We start from the raw sequence: 21,841 nt of genomic DNA on the forward strand, positions 1-21,841 counted from the left end.
ATTGAAGTTGATCTGTCAAATGGTTCTTAATTCATACAAGATTAAAAATGGGACAGATTGCTGACCCCAAAACATTTATCCCTCCTGCAACAGAGTGTAAGTAAATGACATAAAACATTAATTTCTTTTGTGGCTCATGATTGAATCACGAGTTACATTTACGGTATTTGCACTTGTTCATGAAGAACTCAAACCATGTTTTACATTGTATGAAGAAAAAAGTGATTTTTTTTTCATATTTTATATATTCAGTAAAAACTTCAGTAAAAATTCAGTAAAACGAGTTGTGCCTTTGAATTAAAAAAACATGTTTTAAGAGTAATTGTCAGTATAGTACTATCAGCACATTAGATTTAATACTAAATCATAAAATCTAACAATATGGCCTTACGATTGTTGGTAACAAGGCACATGATAAGAAAGGTAGTAGTTCGTTTCATCTGCACACCGAACTGTTCATTGGTCAGCTGAGAATAGAGAAACCGGAACATGGCGTCTGTACAAAGCCTACTCTGTGAAAAAACTGGAAAAGAGGCAAAAATTAATTATTCATTTGAATTAAATCATTATTGGAAATCCCAAGTGGATTAAAAACATATTCAATATTTTAAATCCATGAGGGACAGCTTCAAATATTAAGATAATAGTGAACTTCCAAATATACCAGTGCATCAAACTTGCCAAACTCCTATTTCAGAACTAGTATCTTCCATTTTGTTTGTGCATCAAGAGCACAAAGATCATAGTATGCACTTCAAACAGACAATAAGGAAAATGTCAAATTTAATTTGAAGCACCTTCTGAATTTTAGCAGGATTATGGTAATACTATCAAAATAATTTTGTTATACATTTTAAATACCTTAATGTCTTAAAAATGTAAAGCCAGTTCCTAATTCCTGATTGATATTCATTCAGAGTATAAAGTACAAATGCCATTCCTGTATTATATGATTCAATACAGCAGAAGTGCTGACCTGACTTATATAGTAAAGATTTAAAAAGAAAATAAAAAAACAGATTATAACAAAATCGTATTGGTTTGTTGCCAACAATGACCTTTGACTTTATATAAAATTATCTCTTACAAGTATTATATAAATTTGATTACATTATTTTTTACTCATGAACAAAATATAAATTCTTTTCCAAGTTAATTGATCTAAAATTACCTTTAACGTTTACCAGTGACTTGAAATCATATTCATCTAATTTCTGATAACCATCTGTTAAACATTGTATCCAATTTCTAAGTAATTACTATTCATAGATTATAATTTCAACAGTGGAATGCATCTGGCAGCTAGTCTTGCCTGCCTTACTCAATTCAATATTGCAGCAGTGTTGATTCTGTGACATCAAAATATCGAACTTTTTTTTTCAATTAAATTTTTTTATAGAAAAAAACAAACAAGTGGAATGGCTCTGGCAGTCTTACTTGATGCATTACATGATTCAGTAAAGCAGTAGTGCCGCAGTGGTGACATTGAAAACAAAGAAAAAAAAATCACGAAGGGAAAAAAAATCAATTTAACATTAAACCTTATATTACCTTTGATAATGAATAAGAAACTTGTTATTCGTTTCATATTATTTGTTGTAATATCAAATATCTAATTTGATAAAAAAATTAGAGTGATGAACAATACATCAATTCTCATCCAAGTAATTTTATCTGAAATAACCTTTTTTTTTTTTTTTGCAGGAGTTTCTGCATTTATTGTCAAGTCAAAATAAATTTAAAATACATAAACATAATCGTAGTATGACATGAAAGTACATTGTAATGTGACAAATTTATAGTAGTGTCATAACAAAATTTAGACATGAATACAATTTAAGGATAAGACAAATTAGTGAAAAACAAATGCAGTGGCAAACTACATAAGCAAAATAAATGCTTGAGTAGTAGCAGCCAAAGGGGGAAAGGGGCTACATGGCAACCAATTATTCTATAGGTCTAGGTCTGGAAGAAAATCTTACGTCACAAATCATCAGAAAAGGAGAAAGAAGAAAAATGAAGAAATGAAGTGTGCGTGTGTGTGCAAGTGGGTGAACGTGCAGGTGTGATATTTAAGAATACTTCGATAAAAGATATTTTTTCAATGAAGCTTTAAAAGAAAAGATAGATGAAGTGAGTTTACTATCATTGGGCAAATCATTCCAGATGTCTGGGCCGTGATGTCTGATCGTTTTATGTGCTAATATTGTTATCGGGTTTGTGAGGTGGATGTTGGATGAGTGGCGTGTAGGATATGAATGAATGTTGCTGTTGTAAACAAAAATATCTTGAAAGGGTGTAGGTATAGATTTAGTTGAGAACTTGTACATGAAAATGGCAGTTTGGAAAGTATGAATGTCATGAATTTTTAATGTTTTCAGGTTCCGAAAAATAGGATCAGTATGTGCTGAAAATTGCGAGTGGGGGCAAATGCGGAGTGCTTTCTTTTGGAGGCGTAGAATTGAGTCTATTTTCGTTTTGTTGCAATTACCCCACAATATGTTGCAATATGATATATGTGACAAAATAAAAGAATTGTAAAGCATAAATAGTGATCTTTTGGAAAGACAATATTTCAGTTTGAATAGTATGCCAATACCTCTGGCAACAAGTGTGCTAATATAACGAATGTGGCTATTCCAAGTTAAATTAGAGTCAATTAATACGCCTAAGAATTTTGTTTCTTGTTTTTCAGCAAGATGGATGTTATCAATATTAATGGAGCCACAAAATATGTGCTTAGAATTGATGTGTTTAATGTACATGAAATTTGTTTTGTTAATGTTTAAGGAGAGTTTATTTGATTTAAACCACATGGACAATTTATTTAATTCGTTATTGAGTACTGCTACAAGCGTGTCTAAGTTACTGTGTGAAAAAAATACATTGGTATCATCTGCGAAAAGAACATAAGTAAGGGTGAAGCATTGATTATATCATTCATATAAATTAAAAATAACAAAGGGCCTAAGATAGAACCCTGTGGTACTCCACACTTTACATTACAAACTTCAGAAGATTTAGAGTTGAAATTAACGTATTGATATCTATTGTATAGATAATCTTTAAACCATGATAAAACAATCCCTCTGATTCCATATGTTTTTAATTTATTCAATAGTATATGATGATCGATAATATCAAATACTTTTGTTAGATCCATGAAAACCCCGACAGTGTGCTCTTTTTTTTTAAGTGAATCTGTTATTTTGTCGTATAGTTGTAAAATTGCATAGTCAGTTGAATGATTTGACCTGAAACCGTATTGATTAGGAATTAATCATTTATTTGTGTCCAAAAAAGAATATAGTCGTTTGTAAATTATTTTTTCAAGTATTTTAGATATGCTTGGTAATAATGAAATAGGGCGGTAGTTGGCGATTTGGGAAGGGTCTTCTTTTTTGTATATGGGAATTATTTTTGCAATTTTAAGTTGATCCGGGAAAATTCCATTTGTGAGAGATAAATTGAATATATGTGAAAGTGCAAGCCACAAAATGAATTATTTGTTTAAGTAAATGTACACTGATACCATAATGACCACTAGATTTAGTAGGTTTAAATGATTGAACTATTTCAAAAAATATTAGTGGGATTTAAAAATAAGGAATGTTCAGTATGGTTGTCTAAATATTTTGTAAAGTCGTTTGCATTAGTTACTATTTTAGATGAAAGGTTAGGGCCAACATTGGTGAAAAAAGAATTGAATGCATTACCAATTTCGGAAGAATCTTGCGTTTTATGCCCGTTTAGAAGGAAATCAACATTATTAAGATCAATCATGCATTTTTTTACCTAACATTTCATTGACTGTGTTCCACAATGTTTTGATATTATCTTTGTTGTTTTCGAAAGAAAGAGAATGACTCGATGAAACTAAGTTTTACAATTAGATCATCGCGGCAAGTATCGCAGCTTTGCAATGTCAGCCATTGTTCGACTGTAGGCTCAAACATGATAGATGGCGCTGTCTGTATTAAAGCGCTAGCTAGCGAGACATGTGTTGTTTTTCCTTGGGAAATAAAATGAGATTGTGATGAAATGTTTTCGCTGCGCCCTGAATTACTGGGAAATTATCCTAAGTTCTTTTAGTGATTTGGGTGAGACATTTTCATGAAAAATAATGTGTTGTAGGTAGACTATGTTGGAAAATATATATAATCAAAGTGAGTTTTTGTAGGATTGAGTTTAGATTGAAATCACATTTCCCCACTTAGATTGAATTGGAAAAAAAATAAAAACAATCTCGGCAAGTGTGTGTCCGGATAAGGGGAGGCCGGATAAGAGAGGTTGGACTGTAATAAATTATATCTGTTAGTGATATTAAAGTTGAAGTATTGCAGATATACAATATGTGTGATTTGGATGAATAAAACTAAATCTTACCATTCCTCTCTGTAGCACACCCCAAAGCATACAGAGTAGCCATACACAAACTTTCATCTTGGGCTGTGCTCAGGACGTTAACAAGAAAACTTAAGCCTCCAGAAGTTCTCAAGAGATTCTGTGCTTCATCTGGTTAGAAGATGATAAAAAGCATAATCTTATTAATACTACTGTAGAGAGGTAAATTTGAGTTACAGAAATCAAACATAACCATTCAACACAAGTTGAAGAAGAATAAAACCTTGGGAACAAATTAGCTTTTGTAAAAAAAAAAAAAGAGTCAAATAATAAGTTCCATGAAAGTGTGAATTTTTTTTTACTAACAATACACGTAGGCCTATCATGTTGAAAATGCTAATGCTGATGAAACTCTCCATCGATGATCTAACTATATGTGTAATGCAAAAAGCACAACTACATTCCCTTTTTACTTTGATTGAACCCCCCCCCCCCCCAACAAAAAAAAACAGCAATAATAATGAAAAAACAACCATTTTGCACATTCTAATGATAGTTCACATTTGTCCTCCCAAATAATAGCCAAATTATCTCTAACTTACCTCGGCTATTTTGCAAGCTAAACTTCCAGGGGTGGGAGCTTATGTATTTTTTTAAAAATATATTTTGTATTGACATGGTACACGATATATACTTTTTGAGCTATTTTGGTTTGACATGCACTCACATAATGTAGCGTAATTTTGCAATCACATGCCCAGACATCACAAATTTGGCCTCAAAAGTTGCGAGACTTGAAAGTAAACAAGTGGAACGCCTCTGGCCTGGCAGTCTCGCCTGCATTACACGATTCGAAATAGCAGCAGTGCTGACTTTGAAAACAGCTATTGAATTATTATTCACAAAAGAAAACATTCATATAATAAAAAACTATGTCCATTGACCCAAAGTGACCTTTGACCATCATCATGTGATCTAAGATGTGTGCAAAACAATCATTTATACTTGATTACCCTTATGTCTATGTTTTCATGAACTAGATCCATAAACATTCCAATTTATGATGCCAATTCAACAAATACCTGCATGTCCAAAATTCATTGACCCTAAATGACCTTTGACCTTAGTCATGTGACCTGAAACTCGCACAGGATGTTCAATGATACTTGATTACTCTTATGTCTATTTTTTAAGAACTAGCTCCATAAAAATTTAAGTTATGATAGAAATTCAACAAATACCCCTAACATGCAAAAGTTCATTGACCCTACATGTACATGACCTTCGACCTTAGTCATGTGACCTGAAACTCAAGCAGGATATTTAGTAATACTTCATTACCCTTATGTGTAAGTTTCATGAATTAGGTCTATATAGTTCCTAAGATATGATGACATTTCAAAAACTTAACCTTAGATTAAAATTTCAATATTGATTCCTCCAACACGGTCCAAGTTCATTGACCCTTAATGACCTTTGACCTTGGTCATGTGACCTGAAACCAAAGCAGAATGTTTAGTAATACTTGATTACGCTTATGTCTAAGTTTCATGAACTAGGTCCATATAAGTTATGTCATTTCAAAAACTTAATCTTAGGTTAAGATTTTATGTTGACGCCACCGCTGCTGCCATCGGAAAAACAGCACCTATAGTCTCGCTCTGCTATGCAGGCGAGAAAAAAAAATCGTGCAGTGGAAATATCACGAAAAATGTCAAGGGGTGGCAGAAAAGGTACCTCCCCCCACCCATGATAGTTAGGGTTTAAAGTAGACTAGATAGAATAGACAATAATAGAAGAGATTGTTTGTACAAAAGTAATAGGAAAGTTGTTCATGAGTGACATTGATTGGATTTCCAATGGGAAGAACCCCATAGCATTAGCGATGCTATCAACATTCAAAGATCATAATAATATCTTTTTCTCATCTATTTTTTTTTCTTCACACAAATGCATTGGTTTTTAAGGGGTTCAATCTCCTTTAATAAGGCAAATTTTACAACATTTCCCAATTGACAAATGAAGAAGTAGTAGCAGGATCATTTCGAATATTTATACATGATTTGACTTTGAATGATTTCAATCATGTGAACATAACAAAATTCACTGATTTCTATCACAATTTCATAACCACCATTAACAGTGTAATACTGCAAAGACTATAAAACACAAAATAGTCCTGGGGGGCCACTTACATTGACGAGTGGATACCATGCGCGACCAAGAAAACACGTAAAAAGGATGTCTTTTTCAAGATAGGGCACGTTACGTACGTAACGTGATAAGGGTGTCAAAAACACAAAAATAATGAAAAAAGGGTATCTTTTTCGCTAGGAAAGCTACGTGTTTAGGGTCACATTTGCGGGGATGATAAAACAAAATTAAAATGTTGTATAAAGGATGTCCTTTTTCTGGCTTTTTGCCCCAACACTACGTGTTTAGAGTCCCGATTTGCGCGAGGTGAGGAAGGTGGGACCTTACTAAACCAAATGGTGTGTAAATTAGGTAAAACCGACGACCGACGGACCCGTGACACAACAATAAAATTTACTTGTTTAGGGATTCATTTCAGGGAATACTTGCCAAGAGTATAGTTTTGTTTCCAATACTTGTTAAGGGTAGGGTTTCAGACGCCAATACTTGTTAAGGGGTGCATTTTCAGAACATGGAAAATACGTGTTTAGGGTGCTTTTCGAGACCCCGTGGTCGCGCATGGTATCCACTCGTCAATGGAAGTGGCCCCCCCGGGAAAATAGTATGATGACATTTAATCAACCCTGATGATAGGTGCATTACATCACTATGTTGCAGCCTGCATCCATTTCTAGATAAATTTGTGTTATTGGATTACATTGTCAACATTTGAATTCACACTGAAATGAATAACTTCATAACTAAATTTACTGCAAAGACTAGTTGTGATTGGGTTTACATAAAGACCTACCTGAGCCAGAACAAAGTGAAGCAATAGTGAGAACAGTATCACGTGCCTTTCTTGCATCATCAGGATGATACCGCAAACACTCTATTAGACAATCTATATCAGTTTTCAAATCCATAATGTTGAGCAAGCCTGTATTCACATCTGCAGGTAACAACAAAATACTAGTGAACTTCTAATGAATTACACATGTATCTGAGATCCTTTTATTTTCTGTGTAGAACTACCAGGAGGAGAAACCCAATAGTTCAAAAAGGGGGGCATACATGCCAGCAGTTCTCAAACAAATTATTTCACCCTTTATCATCCCTCATTCCTTAGCCCCTCATTTCAGGCGTCAGTTCACGATGACCCCCATGTCATGTTTAATTTCAGTTCCCAAGCACCCCCAGTTGCTACAACACCATAGTTTAAATCACCCATTACACCACTGAAACGTAGTTCTAGGCCTGCGACCTAGATCTAAGTTGGGCCTAGTTAGATATAGACAGCTGGCAGCCATCTGTTTTGAGGAGTTTTTTAATACTTTTTTTTTCTCCTCATACACTTGTGTAATTGGTGAGTGGAGCCAACAGAGTTCTGCGGAACAACCAATATACTGGTAACAAGAGACCAATGCTTTTGGTCTAAGACAAGTAGATGGTCTAGTGCCTCATTCAGTAGACTGAAAAATCAGTCTATTTCTGTCAGGGATATGCTCCGCTGAAACTTTGTCTAGCTCCGTGGCATACCCCTCCATCAATAGACCGAAGTCACCCATAATGCCGATGCTACGCACATGCATGACGCTTAAGTAACTACATCATCTATGCAGAAAGAGGTGCGCTACTACTCCCTTTTCGATTAGCCTACTCATTAAGTAACTACATCATCTATGCAGAAAGAGGTGCGCTACTACTCCCTTTTCGATTAGCCTACTCATTAATTCACCCTGTTCACAGAGAAAACATTCATAAGGTTACATAAGGTTCAGTCCTGGATGCAGGATCTTCTGTTCCTCGATGTCCAGCTCCTGGTGATATAGGCCTACAGTGACATCTGAAGAATTGGCGCGGTAAGGGGGAGGAACCTTGTAATCAAATTAAAATTCTGCATTATGCCCCCAGCATGACCATACTCTAGATGACGCAGAACAAAAGCCTTAAAAAGTCTCTTAAACATATCTTCGTCCAAAGACAAATAACCTCCTTACCAAATCTGCTAGCCTGTTAGCTTTTGAAACAATTTTCTGCATGTGAGCATCAAATGAAAGTCCGCCATCTACATGTATATCTATGCCCAGGTCCTTCATCGAATCAACATGCTCTAGATTATATACAATGTTACCTTTCTTTAAATGACATGACCTGGGAGGGCAACTTGACACCCAGGACCAACAGTCAAAACTTTACATTTCTCAGGATGGAAGTTCAAAAGACACTTATCAGACCAAGACTGTAAAACATGAACACTGTCTTGTAACTGAGAAAAATCATGATTGCAAGTAATCTCACTAAGAATCTTAGTATCATCTGCAAAAAGTACACATCACTGACTGGAACCTGTTCAAAAAGCTTTCATAAAGTCCATATAAATTACATCTACCTTACCATTTGAGTCAGACACCTCAGTAATCTTGTCCAACATAGTAAGAAATTGAAGAGAAGTGGACCTCCCAGCAACCAAGACATACTGTTAAGGACTAAACAAATTATTGCACTTCAAGTGGTCAATAATCCCATCTCAGAGTAAAGACTCAAGTACTTTACACAGAATACAAGTTAGACTTACCAGTATATATGCAGGCCGATATTTATTAGGCAAAGCTTTGTCACCTCTCTTAAAAACAGCTGAAATGTGGGCCTATACTTGGGGAAGAACACTCGTTCTAACTGATGTGTTGTAAATAATGCTTAAAGGCTTGGCTAAGGAAGAAGCTAGTGATTTAAGAAGATATGTATGGAAATCATCCAGGCCTGGAGACTTGGAAATATCTAACGGTTCAACCGAAGCAACGTTTTAGAACCATATCCTCACTAATCTCCATGGTATCAAACATCGAGATGACCATGCGGTCAGGTGTAATAAGAGCATCTCCTACCAATTCATTCGTAAAAACTCTTGAAAATGATTTAACAAAAATTAACGCTTCAAACTTCTCATGGTCATTCACAGTGAGAGTTGGCCCATGCTCAGAAGCTGGGGTATCCTTTTAAGTTTATTTTTTCCTGTTTTGGTGCATTTCAGGCCAAAACGGAATATTTATTTTGGTCCAGTTCTTTTTATATATATTCATGAAACGAAGACAAAATTTGATGAGCCCCGTCGGGGGGATTTTGCATTGTAAACCCCCTAATGGCAGCTGCACAATTGCGAGCCGTCTGTGTATAGTCACGTACTGTATTACAGGACACTGTCATGATTCCGGACGTGCATATTACTGCGTACGAAAACGATTTTGTACCGTAAGGCTTCTGTCTGCATTTACAATTTCACAGAGCAATACATAGAACAAGATTGCAAAAACAAGGCGAAATAATCAAACGTTCACCTTATTTATCTCTAAAATGACAGAAAATACTTAAAATATCATATAGATCATGGAGTGTTTCATCAACATTTTCATGCGACAAGTTGTCAGATCTGACAACTTTCCTTGATTTTAATTGGCTGAGAGGCATTGTTCCTATGGTAACTGTCGGATAAAATGGGACTTGTTGGATAAAACTTCTGACAAGTCCTTTCATGAAACGCTATAGTTTTGCATTAACAATTGATATATTTTCTGACGGAAATATGGGCCTGATTTGATGATTTGCCGAATTTCAATCTCGTCCGCTCCTTCGATCAAATGTTGAGTGTATTGTGGGTGATCGTCAACTAGTTCTCAAGGTACCCGTGCGCGAGGTTAACCGTGATTAGAGCCGTCGACGATTGATAGCGCATCGATAGAACTTGATGAGCGTCATGTGTCCGGACACCTGACCCCCCATCCTAGATCTATATGAAGAAAAAATCCCACAAATTCTTTCTTACATCATTGTAATCAAGAATACATGCATCTTTAGCCAGGGGGGGGGGGGGCAGTCAAATGTATTGCTGTATACATGCATGACCAAATTATTTCCAAAAAACACCTAAACAAGTCTTTTTTCCGTGTGCAAAATAACGCCCTAAACAAGTTTCTCGCAGGCTTTATTTACACATTTTGGCCCCTAAACAAGTTGTCACCAGAATATGACCCCGGAGGAAAACGCTTGGGGAAAAAAACGTACCCTAAAACTAGGCCTGACTTGAAACGGATATTTCAATATTCGGATACCCGACACTGAAAACCGGACGGCGGACGGGTATCCGAAATTTTACCCTGAAATATAAAAATAATAACCGTTTGCACTTATTTGAGTTATATTTAAGATTTTCAGTTATATTTGAGTTTTGAACCTATCCGATGACGGCGAGAGTCAGCGTGTGCTTATTAAAATATTTCTGAAAATTACGAGAAGCTGAATATTTTGGGTTGAATCTGTTTTGCAATCGGATTTGACTATTGAGTTAGCGTGAGGCTACGGCTACAAATGTAGATCGTATGACTGTGTAAGCTATTAGTAAATGACTATTATTTGAGTTATACAAGTCGGGCCTAGTTACGATCCCATTTAATGGTTGCGAGAGTATGTGTGTTTATTTTTTTAGTTCCGATCGAATGAAATAAGATGCAATGAATTTGACCGAGGCGAGTGTAAGTGCGAGTCTACTATTACTAAAAGTCTAAAACCAGACAGGCCTACATCATTCAGCTCACGCATGTGGTGTCCTGTCTGGACGTATCTGGAGTGAATCGTCCAATATATATTTGGTCACATATTACACTCACTACACCTTCAAATGGGATCGTACCTGGAATATTTTAATTTTCATGTCGGGTTTCTCCCCATTCCCCAAATTATAGCCAAGCTTCTCATTTCTCAACTTCTGAAACATAATCACACTTCTAACAAAGATTCAAGACAAGATTTAATCACAGTAACAGTAACTAATCACTTACATTCATCACCAGTAAGTTTTACTGCAAAACACGTTGATTCACAACCGACCACATACTCGGCGGGCGCACATCATAAACCTTTCTGGCATGATACCGCCTTTTAAGTATTGTTGTTTACGTGATGATGGATATCAAAATTTATAGTGGATATGGCATTTAAACTGAAATAAAGGAAAATATGTGTTTTGTAATTTATATATCAAATATTAATTCATGAAAGAGATTTTCAATTGACAATTATCATTCTTTCATAATTCAATAATTCTACCAGAATAAAATATGAAGTTTTGATCCTGATATAAGTTTCTACGAACAAGTTATCAAAATATAAACATACGTGAACAATTTAAAATTTGCAATAACACAAATACAATTGACATCTAGATAATGGACAGTTTCATTTTAATTAATCATTATTAATGACAGTTCAAGAAAGAAAAGGGATGATTCATTATTTCGGATTTGATAAATAAATCAAAAGAAACAAAATAAAACGGCCAATCAACATGTACTTAACGTTTACATGATTTCAAAATTATCTTCATTCTCCATTCATATCGAAAGTTGATGTGAGAAAAAAGTACTGAAAATGAATATTTCGTTACGCATTTCAATTTACATAAATTACAAAAAACAACTTGACACACGCAGCCAACATCCATTCGACGTTTTCATGGTTTAAAAAATAATCATCTTCATTTGTAACGAAAGTTGCCGTGAGAAAAAGTAGAATTCATTTTGTATTTGATGAATAAATCACAAAAACAACATGACACACGCAATCAACATTTATTCGACGTTTTCAACTTTTCATAGTTTAAAAAATAATCATCTTCATTGGTAACCAAAGTTGCTGTGAGAAAAAGTAGAATTCATTTTGCATTTGATGAATAAATTACAAGAAACATGACACACCCAAGTAACCCGATCAACATTAATTTGACACTTAAATGGTTTCAAATTATCTTCATTCTTCACTCGCATTGAAAGTCGAGGTAAGAAAATATACGATGAGTTACGCATTTGAAATCATCAAAACATAAGACGTGAAAGAAAAACGATCTTAAGCGACACCATAGTAAAATCGCCATCGTTTTCAGAATGGAACTTTACTCCATTCACGGACGGTCATGCTCCAAAACTGATGTAAGGTCATGTTTCAAAACTGATATAAAAACGATGGTTTTCGGCGGGAATATATTACCGAAGAAGATTAATCGATATTGGTGATTATATTGGAGACTAAAACTTATAAATTTTGTTGGCGAGTCTTACTAAATTTAATGAGTTTTTGTGACAGGAAAGTGGTGAATCAGTGTCCACGGATACCCGAACCCGAAAAATGAAAACCGTTATCCGTCCACGCGGGCGGAAACCGTTCGGATATCCGTTTGGTGGCAGCACTACCTAAAACACGTTTGGCTAGTCTTTAAAAAAAGCTTTGGGAAAAAAAATACCCTAAATACGTTTGACCAGCCTTTCAAAACCACCCTTTTTCTTGAAAATCAGTGTTTTTGATACCCTTAAGGAGTGCACACGTGGCCCGCATCCAAAACTGAAAAAACACCCCTTTAAACACATTTTTTTTGTCACGCGTGTGTACAACAATATATTTGCCTGCCCCCCCCTGATCTTTAGTCTTTACCCGTCTGGCGCGCATCCGGAATCATGATGTAATTTGCGTGGAGGGGTACCGGTACCGTATGCGGCAAGTGCAATGCAAAATGAGTTGGTAAATATTCATATTCATCATAATTTTCATATTTGGAATAGCAAGTGCAAATTTTTCTTGATTGTATTTCCTCTAGATCTAACATTAGTTGTCATTTTTAAAGCACTGAAATAAAGGTGTCGGGCAATAGGATACACTGCCATACGAGGTCGAGGAGAAATAAAAGAATTAAAAAAATTTAAACTCCTCGAAACAGACGGCTGCCAGCCGTCTAAACCTAGGGAGCTCCGCCGGAGCTCCCTGGCCTGGGTTAGAGATGTTCTAAAGTAGTAGATCTATACCCTACCGGTAGTAATAAATATGGCAAGTTCCCCCAAAACTTAAGTTAAAGTCTGCGCACACGCGTATCTGCGCGATTCTTAGATTAGATACGCAACGAACACAAACTTTACACATGCAACATATACTATATAGACAGATATTCATTAAAAAATCCAACTAAAAATGGTGGAAAAATAATGTCATGAATTTTGGGCATTTCATATGACGGCCTCAAAATGCAGCCTTTCTCATCAAAACAAAATATCCGAATCGTGTGCAAAGTGAATGGGTGCGCAGACATGGGGTACCGTACACTGCCCAATCGTCGCTCAGTTTACGTATTTTCCTTTATGTTTCATTCAATTAGCTATGATACCCTTACTTCTATATATATGTCACCTGTTAAGAGAAAATACTGGAAAATTGTTTCATAGGATAATAATTATATGTCTTCAAAGCACCGCTGTGTAATTCGCCGTTTTCGGCACCCCTTGCGCCTGTCCCATTCGCCGCTCACCACTGCCCTAACTCCGCTCACTTAGCGCGCGCATTCATACATGTAGTTTATAAGGCCTGATACTGTCCAACTCTTTTTTCTACACTTTTTTCTTGCACTTCTGAGTGAGAAAGTGTGTAATTTTGTTGTGATTAAATGTATTGTTTACAAGTTTTATAGTACTATACACTGTACAAAATGTTCCTTTCGCCAAGTGCAATTATTTTTAGGGCCTCAAACTTTTTGTTACTGATCTACGCCTATATAATTTGTTTATCCTCCAAACTTTATTCCGTATTTCCCGACAAACTTTTAACTGATTTCAATTGTCTAATAATAATGAATATGATTCTAATCCATTCATGAATTTTATGAGTGATTGAGTGTATTATTATTATTTATTTAATTTGGAAATGAAAAGTATATGAAATTGGAACAATGTAATACAACATTAAACAGAGTATAGATTGAGCACCCACTGGGTCAAATAAATTACTGTTGTCAATAAAGACCATGACCCTAACCAGTGCTATAGGTAAGGGTGCTTACATAAAATCGGAAGCGGATAAAAGAGTCAGCATGAACAAAAAGGTTTAAAGAACAATATATATAATAGAATAACATGCTTGATATAGTTAAGTTAACTTAATTAACTTAAAATATCAATATTGATGAATTTACATCTTATAAATAAAACGCTATAAAGCTCTTTTAGCACAATCGCCATTCAAAGTAATCATTTTCGCCACTCATCCATGCAACTTGAGTGCCCCCCCCCTTGTCGTCCCGCTCATTGCCCCCTGATGCCATTGACTATTGATTTCCATTATTATTCTTTTACTATTAGAAATAATTATTTGCATCCTCTTTCAGGTTCTAATTCAAATTTGTTGCTTTTACACTGTCTTGACTCATTATTTACAAGTATGTATTCGTGTATCCCACTTTTTTGTTTACTTTTTCATTTACTCTTTATTCGTTCCCCTACTTTTTCTTGTCGTATTGATATTTTATGGGACTCTCACTGCATATTCTTTGGTGCCTTCAACCAACAAGCTGTGCTTTTAATTTTACCTCCCTCATATCCACATCTCTCCTTTTCTTTCTTTGTCATTATTTTAGAACCAATTACAAGAATACATTCTAGTACTTTTTTCTATTGTTATATTATGTATACATTTCATATTTTTACGATGTTTATTTATGCTTATCTATGCTTATCTATGAAAACTTGTATTGTATAATATTATTGTTTGTATTGAATTGTTGTTTTTTTGAAAATGTGAAATGTTGATGTGAATAGACCTTGAACCCTGAACTCCGATAATATTTTGGGGGGAATTCCCTTATATTGACTTTCATAAAAAAAAAGCTCATCTTGAAAAAACAACAATAAATATTTAATCACCTCGCTGGTTTAAGTTCATATTCGAACTCCCGTCAATAATAGGAGAGGGAAAAGGGCAGTCAAGAAAATTCTATTTGTTCAAAATAAATTAATCAATTTAAAACCTGTTATGTTTTAAAAGGCCTATATAGGCCCATTAGTATGAGGCGCCGAATGTACCAATATTATATAGAACAATTATTTGTTATATAATCATTATTTATTAAATAATAACTATTATTTATATATAATTTACATTTTATTTGTAAATAACTACTATTATATAAAATATCATTTCTAATTATTTATATATAATTCCAAGTAATACTTCATTATTTGTAAATAATAATAGTTCGACATTCCATTATTTATAAATAATGATTATTTGTTTTTCATTATTTATAAATAATGATTATTTGTTTTTCATTATTTATAAATAATGATTATTTGTTTTTCATTATTTATAAATAATGATTATTTGTTTTTCATTATTTATAAATAATGATTATTTGTTTTTCATTATTTATAAATAATGATTATTTGTTTTTCATTATTTATAAATAATGATTATTTGTTTTTATATTATTTATAAATAATGACACTACATACTTCATTATTTATAAATAATTGCAATTTGTTTTTCCGTTATTTATAAATAAGTTTTCTATTATTTATAAATAATAATTATTTATTATCAATGCCAGTGCACATTTCTTTATTTATAAATAATTTGTTGAGTTTTCCATTATTTATAAATAATGATTATTTGTTAAATAATGAAAACGTCTACTTCATTATTTATAAATAATTTTTTCGAGTGCACCATTATTCTCATTATTTATAAATAATCATTATTTATTGTTCGAGTTTTCCATTATTTATAAATAAAGATTATTTGTTAAATAATGAAATATCTACTTCATTATTTATAAATAATAATTTAGTTTCAATATCCCATTATTTATAAATAATCATTATTTATAAACAATTTTTACAGTTTGCCATTATATACAAATAATCATTATTTATATACAAATAACCATTATTTATTAAATAATGCCATTATTTATTAAATAATGGAAAACTCGCTATAACATGCAAATGTGGGACCGCCCATGATATGAATATTCATGATGCGATTTCCTTTTTCGTGATTTTTCTTCACAAATTTTTGTCCATTTCCTCTTCATAATGACATTTCTTGAAGCAATTTTCTAGGGATATGGTCTGATTGTAATATTCTTCATTTTCTATATAACTTCGTCTTCGTAGAAATATCAAAAAGTGTAATTTTATACGATTTTTCATACAATTCACAATCCCCATAGGCGCGCGTGTATCGTAGGGACAACCGGTGAATTGACGGAGTGCTCTTCATCGAAATACTACGTTGGTTGGTCCCCGGAAGTGGCGGGCGGAATTTAGCCCGAATCCTCGATGGAAGTCGATCAAGTGCATATGAGCTGAGAGAGTGAAATATCAGTGTACTTGTACAGGCCCTTCTACTTTTTATAAATATTTCTTGTTGCTTTTTTTGTTAAGTTAATTTTTCCTGGTGTAGAGATAAGTTTCAGTTCTAATAATGCACTTCAAATACATTTTGGAGTGTCTGTTTGAGGCGTTTGGGGCGATTTCACCCTGGCCCCAAAATGCTCGCAACGACAATACGGGGGCATGATGACCCCTAATTTTTAAAAAACTTATTTTTCTATTGAAAATTATCACAAAATTTACCAAAAGTGTGCACGAAAGCCTTCGTATTTCACTTTTAAAACTCCAAAAAGTGCCCAAATGACAAGCTTGGTCGCTTCGCTGTGTCGCTTTCAACTTGAGAAAGTTTACGCGGCTTCCACCCCCCCCCCCTCCTCCGAAAGAAATTCTGTATACGGCCATGCTCTAAAAGCGAAGCGACCAAGCTTATCATTTGAGCTTGGTCGCGTCGCTGTCTCGCTTTCAAGATTTTTTTGAGAAACTTTACGCGCATCCTAGCTGCTCCCCCCCCCCCCCGGTAAAAATTCTGTGTAAGGCCATGATGATAATGTGATAAAAATAATGAAAATGAAAAGTACATATAAATCAATGTGCCATATGCTCTTTTGAGCATGGCCGTTCACAGAATTTCTTTCTGGGGGTGGGGGCAGACGCGCGTAAACGTTCTCAAGTTGAAAGCGACACAGCGAAGCGACCAAGCTTGTCATTTGGGCACTTTTTGGAGTTTTAAAAGTGAAATACGAAGGCTTTCGTGCACACTTTTGGTGAATTTTGTGATAATTTTCAATAGAAAAATAAGTTTTTAAAAATTTAGGGGTCATCATGCCCCCGTATTGTCGTTGCGAGCATTTTGGGGCCAGGGTGAAATTGCCCCAAACGCCTCAAACAGACACTCCAAAATGTATTTGAAGTGCATTATTAGAACTGAAACTTATCTCTACACCAGGAAAAATTAACTTAACAAAAAAAGCAACAAGAAATATTTATAAAAAGTAGAAGGGCTTGTACAAGTACACTGATATTTCACTCTCTCAGCTCATATGCACTTGATCGACTTCCATCGAGGATTCGGGCTAAATTCCGCCCGCCACTTCCGGGGACCAACCAACGTAGTATTTCGATGAAGAGCACTCCGTCGATTCACGGGTTGTCCCTACGATACACGCACGCCTATGGGGATTGTGAACTGTATGAAAAATCGTATAAAATTACACTTTTTGATATTTCTACGAAGACGAAGTTATATAGAAAATGAAGAATATTACAATCAGACCATATCCCTAGAAAATTGCTTCAAGAAATGTCATTATGAAGAGGAAATGGACAAAAATTTGTGAAGAAAAATCACGAAAAAGGAAATCGCATCATGAATATTCATATCATGGGCGGTCCCACATTTGCATGTTATAGCGAGTTTTCCATTATTTAATAAATAATGGCATTATTTAATAAATAATGGTTATTTGTATATAAATAATGATTATTTGTATATAATGGCAAACTGTAAAAATTGTTTATAAATAATGATTATTTATAAATAATGGGATATTGAAACTAAATTATTATTTATAAATAATGAAGTAGATATTTCATTATTTAACAAATAATCTTTATTTATAAATAATGGAAAACTCGAACATTAAATAATGATTATTTATAAATAATGAGAATAATGGTGCACTCGAAAAAATTATTTATAAATAATGAAGTAGACGTTTTCATTATTTAACAAATAATCATTATTTATAAATAATGGAAAACTCAACAAATTATTTATAAATAAAGAAATGTGCACTGGCATTGATAATAAATAATTATTATTTATAAATAATAGAAAACTTATTTATAAATAACGGAAAAACGAATTGCAATTATTTATAAATAATGAAGTATGTAGTGTCATTATTTATAAATAATATAAAAACAAATAATCATTATTTATAAATAATGAAAAACAAATAATCATTATTTATAAATAATGAAAAACAAATAATCATTATTTATAAATAATGAAAAACAAATAATCATTATTTATAAATAATGGAATGTCGAACTATTATTATTTACAAATAATGAAGTATTACTTGGAATTATATATAAATAATTAGAAATGATATTTTATATAATAGTAGTTATTTACAAATAAAATGTAAATTATATATAAATAATAGTTATTATTTAATAAATAATGATTATATAACAAATAATTGTTCTATATAATATTGGTACATTCGGCGCCTCATACATTAGTGGGAAAATTTTTCTCATTCATTCATTTAAATTCTTTATTTTATTTAGATTTATAGATATGAATCAGATAGGCATGCAGATAATGGGCCTAACATAAAATATATGTATCATTAGGCTCAAAGTTATCACATAGGCCTAATTACACATCTATTTGAGGTGACGTGTATAAAATCCTTGTTTCATTTCAATTAAATTATCCCTAAAGTAAATATATCGGTAATCATCAAAAATATGAATAGGCCACATAAAAAAAACAGCATTACGATCGATAATAGCCTAGAAGACATGCCAGGGGCCGCGGAACCGGGGGAGGGGCTTCACCCCAGAACAAAAAAAAAAACTATCCCTATATCTCCAAGTTGTTTGTACGTCGGTATTGATAAACATCGAAGTCTATTTTTTTAGCATTGATGACCCTACGATTCGTTATAGAGCAAGATAATTTTTGTAAAACTTTTTCCCAAACACTTTGGGCCGGGGCAATGATTACAATTAAATCTCGAAATATTTCTGGTGAACAGTGACAAACTCTTTTGATCATCTTTCAACATTTCTGTAAACGTGGCTTATCTGCCTGCTCCATGATAAATCGTTGACGACAGAGGGGCTTTTATTTGCCGTCACCCTCAGCTAAAGGGAGAGAGAGGGGGAGATAGAGAAGAAATCGAAGGAGAAGTGAGAGAGGAAAATGTAAAAGAGTATAAAGAGGAAAAAATGGCCGCGTCGCAAAAAAGACAACAACGGAAAAGGTATCAATCAAGGCCGGAATAGGAAAATAATGAAATGAAAAAAAAAAAAGATTAAGAGAAAGGAAAGTAAAAGGAAGAAGAAAAGACGAAAATGAGAGTTGGGGACCGACAAATACCTGTACCCTTCATTTAGAACAAAATAACTATTCATCCTGCGCTTCGCGCCCGCATTGCCCGTTTGTTTCATTATTCATGTCTTGTTTTCAAGTCATTCTCGGTTTGTAAGATAAAACATCATTACAAAAGTGCTTAAAATGTTTGTTTTTTCTCTGAATCAGGGGCGGAAATCTCTCCCAAAAAGTAGGGGGGGCAAGGGGCTGGAAAATTTGACAAGCAAAAAAAATTTGTTCATGAATTCATATGACACTCGATCTCTATTAAGACTTACTTTATTATTCATGTATTACAGTTATAATCTGCCCTAGCTAACAAAATGAGCATAATATTATAGGCTGATCAATCGAACTGATTTCTCTTATAGAAAGTTGTACAAGCAAATATTACCACTATTCTTATTGAAGCGATGTTTCTTATGAGGTAGGCCTATACTGAATTATGACCTGAAATAAATTCAGACATTCCTACATCGTTTACACTTAATTTTCATCTCATATTTTATTCACGAGTTGAATTAGTAGAGTAATCAGGCGTTACCATGGCAACATACCATTACCATGCATTCAAATGAACTTATCCATGCAGAACACTCTGTTGTTTTCGAAATTTAATTCAAATGAGTTGGTCGAACCTATATAGATTTTGGCATTTTCATTGTCATTTCCCACCATTCATCTTTTCCCACCATAATGTTGATTTATGATGGCAATTCAATAAATGCCCCCAACGTACATGGCCAAAGTTCATTGACCTTAAATTACCTTTGACCGTGGCATGACCTGAAACTCACTATAGGATTTTCACTAACTCCCTTATTTCTAAGTTTCATGATAGCTATAAAAACCTATAGGCCTATTTCAAACCAAACTTATAATCACATTTCACAAACTTATCCTGTTTTAAGATTTCAATGATTACGACGCCGCCCCCGCGGCGTCGTCGGAAAAAGCGGCGCCTTGTCTCTGCAGGCAATCAAGACAATTGTATTTTTCTGTGGAAAGATAAGCTGTTACCATGGCAATGGATCTTTTGCAAATACTTTGATGACTTGATAGGCCTATATCTAGAAATTGAATTTGGAAGGCTTAAGAATGATAGATTGGACCATATAAAATTAACAGGGTAATATGCCATATATATATATGCTCAATATGTTATTTTTTTAAAACATATTAATCAGTTGCCATGGCAACGGCAGAAGGAGGCAATTATGAAACTGGCAACAAGCGGATTCATGTTCAGCACCATCAAAATAGAGGAAATGACACAAAATGCAGATTCTAAAGAAAAGTCTACTTGAAAAATAATGACAATTCCGTTTAGGCCCTATACACTTACAATGATTATCATACTACAATCAGGGTGAGCGAAGTTAGGGCAGGCTGCTATCTCAAGGTATGCCCTCGCTAATTCATTCACACAACAAATATTCATTCTAATTTCTAGAAAAATTTGTCATGACATATCAGGACCTCCCGCACCTGCGACTCTCACATTTTCATTCATCATATAATATAACATTTTTCACTGTTTTTAGGAGTTTTTAAAGTGATTGAAAAAAAACTTAATTTGGTGCAGTTGTGCCACTTGCGGTACAGTTGATCGAAGTTCAAACAGTTATCGGGTTACTTTACATTTAAAGCAGTATTTCACGATTATTTATTACGGGATTGACTTTATTTTTCCACACTTCGTTTTTTCATGTAATGGTCTCCTCTTGGGTGCTTAATTATGCGAGTATACTAAACAATAAGGAATTTGGGACGAATTTAAAATGATAATCATAATAAGCAGCGTGCGCATCGCGCTTGTGAGGGTGAGCGAGAATTGGGCAGCGTACGGTACCGTATAGTGAGTGATTGTATTACCGACCGGCCTTGTATTACCGAACGCGCGCATCATACGCATCAGAAAAAAAATTCATACATTCAAAATTTCGCAACATCCTTCCAAAGAGAACTTGAATAGAAAGATGATGAAAAATGGTCAAAAACACATTTTCAAAGTCTTAATATTCTAAAAACAATAAAATATGGTCAAAATAGC

At 33.9% G+C, this 21,841-nt stretch overlaps 1 protein-coding gene across 1 annotated transcript in view; it reads right to left on the reverse strand.

The window, feature by feature from the left end:
• LOC129256951 (telomere repeats-binding bouquet formation protein 1-like) overlaps nucleotides 1-9,115 on the reverse strand; it is a 31,525-nt gene extending 22,410 nt beyond the window's left edge. Inside the window, exons 1-4 of the mRNA XM_054895178.2 lie at nucleotides 9,056-9,115; nucleotides 7,289-7,429; nucleotides 4,387-4,515; nucleotides 392-523 (exon numbers count right to left, since the gene is read on the reverse strand). Coding sequence (XP_054751153.2) covers nucleotides 392-523; nucleotides 4,387-4,515; nucleotides 7,289-7,403 — 376 coding nt within the window. The 5' untranslated portion in view covers nucleotides 7,404-7,429; nucleotides 9,056-9,115. The remainder of the gene's footprint in view (nucleotides 1-391; nucleotides 524-4,386; nucleotides 4,516-7,288; nucleotides 7,430-9,055) is intronic.
• Between the last annotated feature and the right edge of the window lie 12,726 nt (nucleotides 9,116-21,841).

Source organism: Lytechinus pictus, chromosome 3 (genome assembly GCF_037042905.1).
Source record: "Lytechinus pictus isolate F3 Inbred chromosome 3, Lp3.0, whole genome shotgun sequence".
NCBI lineage: Eukaryota > Metazoa > Echinodermata > Echinoidea > Temnopleuroida > Toxopneustidae > Lytechinus > Lytechinus pictus.